The following is a 2,877-nucleotide window of genomic DNA, read 5'->3' on the forward strand; positions in this document are numbered from 1 at the left end:
GTGGATGAATAGAAACTATGTCGTATCATTGATATATATCATCGCTTTCTATGAAAACATGTACTGCTTACAAATTGCCCACTATGGGATGAAGAGAAAGATATTGAGCAGGAAAGACAAAAGGGAAAGGGATGCTGTGGAACTGAAAAAGAGGAACAAGTGCAAACACCTTCAAACAAATACAATGATCTAATTAAAGTTGCTAAAAAGCAACACAAACTCCCAAGCATAAAGCATAAGAAAAGAAAAGTTGGAGTACAGAAGACACAAATATGCATGAATGAGAAGAAGAAATGAAAAGTGAAAGCAGTAGTACTTCATGATTGACAAGAATCAATATGTTGTGTTCATGGAATTGTGAATAAATTGCCATGCCGGGCCTTGACTTTGAGTGTGGAGATCATGGTGTTCTAGCCATGGTTCTCCTCTAGGGTTTCCATGCAGAAGCCCATACCACAGGTTCTTCTTTCCATGTTAAGTAAATTCCAGATTCATGATCTCCTTGAGGTAGCGCTAGTGCCCACCCTCCTCGGTATCTCTTAAGCAATGCCTTGACATCATCGACAACATCATCACTGAACCCAACAGGGGAAAATGCCTCCCTTAGCCTTTCAAACCATTGGCTTCCCCTCTCCCTTCTTTCACACTCTCCTCCATCATTTTCTTCATCACAAGCCAAAACCCTAACTATGTTCCTTGAACATTCCCTCTCCAACATCAATCTCTCATTACTAGTTGGGACAAAGCTCTCCTCTAGCATCTCAAAATATAGTGTATAATACCTAAGGCACTCTTCAAAGCACTTGACAAAGTCATATCTTGAGCTGGTAAAATCAGCTTCTTCTTCAACAATTGTCACAACTCGAGGGTTGAGTGATTGAAACATCCGGATCACAGAGTTTCTTTCCTCTGCTCCAACTCTTCTCAATGCCCCGTTGCAATTAATCGCGACAGCTTCATCTTCTTGAACTCCTAGCTCTTCCTTTGTGAGCTCTCCTAAATGGTTTAGCCCACTAATTACATTAAGCTCAAAGGGCACTCCCATTAACCTAGCAAACTTCTCCATTCTTTGGCCAATTTCTTTCATGACTGATCTTACAATGCTAGCAGTTACCACGACGGTGAGCTTTAAATGCGGCGTCTCATCATTTCTTGTAGCTAAAGCTTCTAGCAAAGTAGGCCACTGTGTGCAAAGAGTATGGCTTATATCAATTATGTGAAGTTTGCTCGCCCCATCTAAGGCCTCCAAAATTGCACCGTTTGAAGCCACATGACCAAAAGTAGTCCATGGGCTTACCTCTTGGAATTTTAGTATCAATTTCCTAGCTGAATCAAAGGAGTGGCTCTTCTCAGCTACTGTTGTTAGGGTTTTGAAGCACCGTTGGCCGGAGTCGGTAGCCTTACAAAAGAGAGCTTGCAAGAAATGAGATGCCAATTTCTGATCACAATCTCCATAAGGAGAGGCAAGCTCATTTAACATCCATAGAAGGTTATGGATCTTGCTAGAGTCCTTCTCTGAGATTGCTCTTGCACACTCACTAAGAAGCTTTGATGCCCATTTGTTTCCTGCCCCACAAGCCTCACCGGAGTCCGAAGAACGGCTTGTTGATGTATGACTAGTCTGAGGCTGATTGTTGTTGTTGTTGCTGCTATTGCTTTGCATGTCTATAGCTAGCTGCTATTTGATCATTGCTTTGTTGGTGGGAAGGAAATAAGTGTTTTGAGTCTGTCTTTTGGACCGAAGATGGTTATGTCCGTGGGTGATAGGGAGGGGAGGCCCCCTTTGACTCTAGAGGCAGTACCTCTGCTAATTCAAAATTGGCCAAGTACAAAGCTATGATATAGAAATCCGTAGTATTATATATATTTTAGGGTTTGGGGGTCATAGTCATGCTAGCTATATATTCTCAATATGAATTTCTATTTTTATGTGTATTTTATAATATGTTTTAAGCTAAACCCTATGGTGATTACTAGGGGCATGTGGTTTTTTATGACTCTTCTGCAATATCATAAGAAAGACTACATTTTTTGTTCCCTGAGAAGTATTTGGTATGTTTATGCCCTACAGAAACATTACATTATTATATTAAATATTTCCACTAAAATAGATTTAGTGCACTAGATACATTTGGAGTTGAGACCAAACTAGAGGTTGAGGACTAATTACTTCATCTTTTTTAATTATTAGCTTCAAATGATGTGATCTCAAGATGAGAAATACCTAATTGCTAGTGTAGTGGTTCGATTTGGCAACCATAATTGCAATAAGCTTAGCATAAATATTGTATTATTGGTTTCTTAACCTCAAAGCCCTAGCTAGTATATATTTGTTCGATTAAATTATGTATATTTTGTTTTATTATCTTGGATATGTTGATCAATTTACGTATATATCGACTAATTTCACGGATCCTGAAATTAACGATCATATAAATTTCTATTAACCGTGAAATTTATGAGACTCAAATTGATGACCTCTAAAAAATAAACATGGAACCAAACATGCATAAAAAACTTTGAGGGATGTAACTCAACTGGTCAAGCTTTAGATTTATTCTTTAGAGATCCTCTCTCTCTCTCTCTCTCTCTCTCTCTCTCTCTCTCACACACACACACACACACACACACACACACACACACACAAGTGGTGAGGATAGATGGCTGGCTGGGTCCCAACCCCAGATAAAAAAAATTCTGCATCCCTGGCGAACAATTTGTAAGTTTTAACTATAAAACTAGTAAAATGTAGGTTCTGTCCCCTAGAAATTTTTTCTTAATTTGACCCCATGTATATATAATCTAATTGTTATAGCATGCAATTCCAACACACCAAAAGCTAATTAGGGCAGCAAAGACCATATTTAAAAGCCAAAA

The 2,877-nt window shown here is 38.8% G+C and overlaps 1 protein-coding gene across 1 annotated transcript; it reads right to left on the bottom strand.

Annotated features, from left to right (window-relative positions):
* Nucleotides 1-2,002, bottom strand: LOC118048650 (protein SHORT-ROOT). Its single transcript, XM_035058420.2, has one exon. It carries the CDS (start codon nt 1,661-1,663, stop codon nt 428-430), a length of 1,236 nt encoding a protein of 411 aa, XP_034914311.1. The 5' UTR covers nt 1,664-2,002; the 3' UTR covers nt 1-427.
* Nucleotides 2,003-2,877: the final 875 nt, after the last annotated feature.

The sequence above is a fragment of the Populus alba genome, chromosome 7 (assembly GCF_005239225.2).
Source record: "Populus alba chromosome 7, ASM523922v2, whole genome shotgun sequence".
Classification (NCBI taxonomy): domain Eukaryota; kingdom Viridiplantae; phylum Streptophyta; class Magnoliopsida; order Malpighiales; family Salicaceae; genus Populus; species Populus alba.

What these genes read in the sequence shown, in the direction of transcription:
- LOC118048650 (XM_035058420.2), bottom strand. Translation starts at nt 1,663, where the DNA reads ATGCAAAGCAATAGCAGCAACAACAACAACAATCAGCCTCAGACTAGT.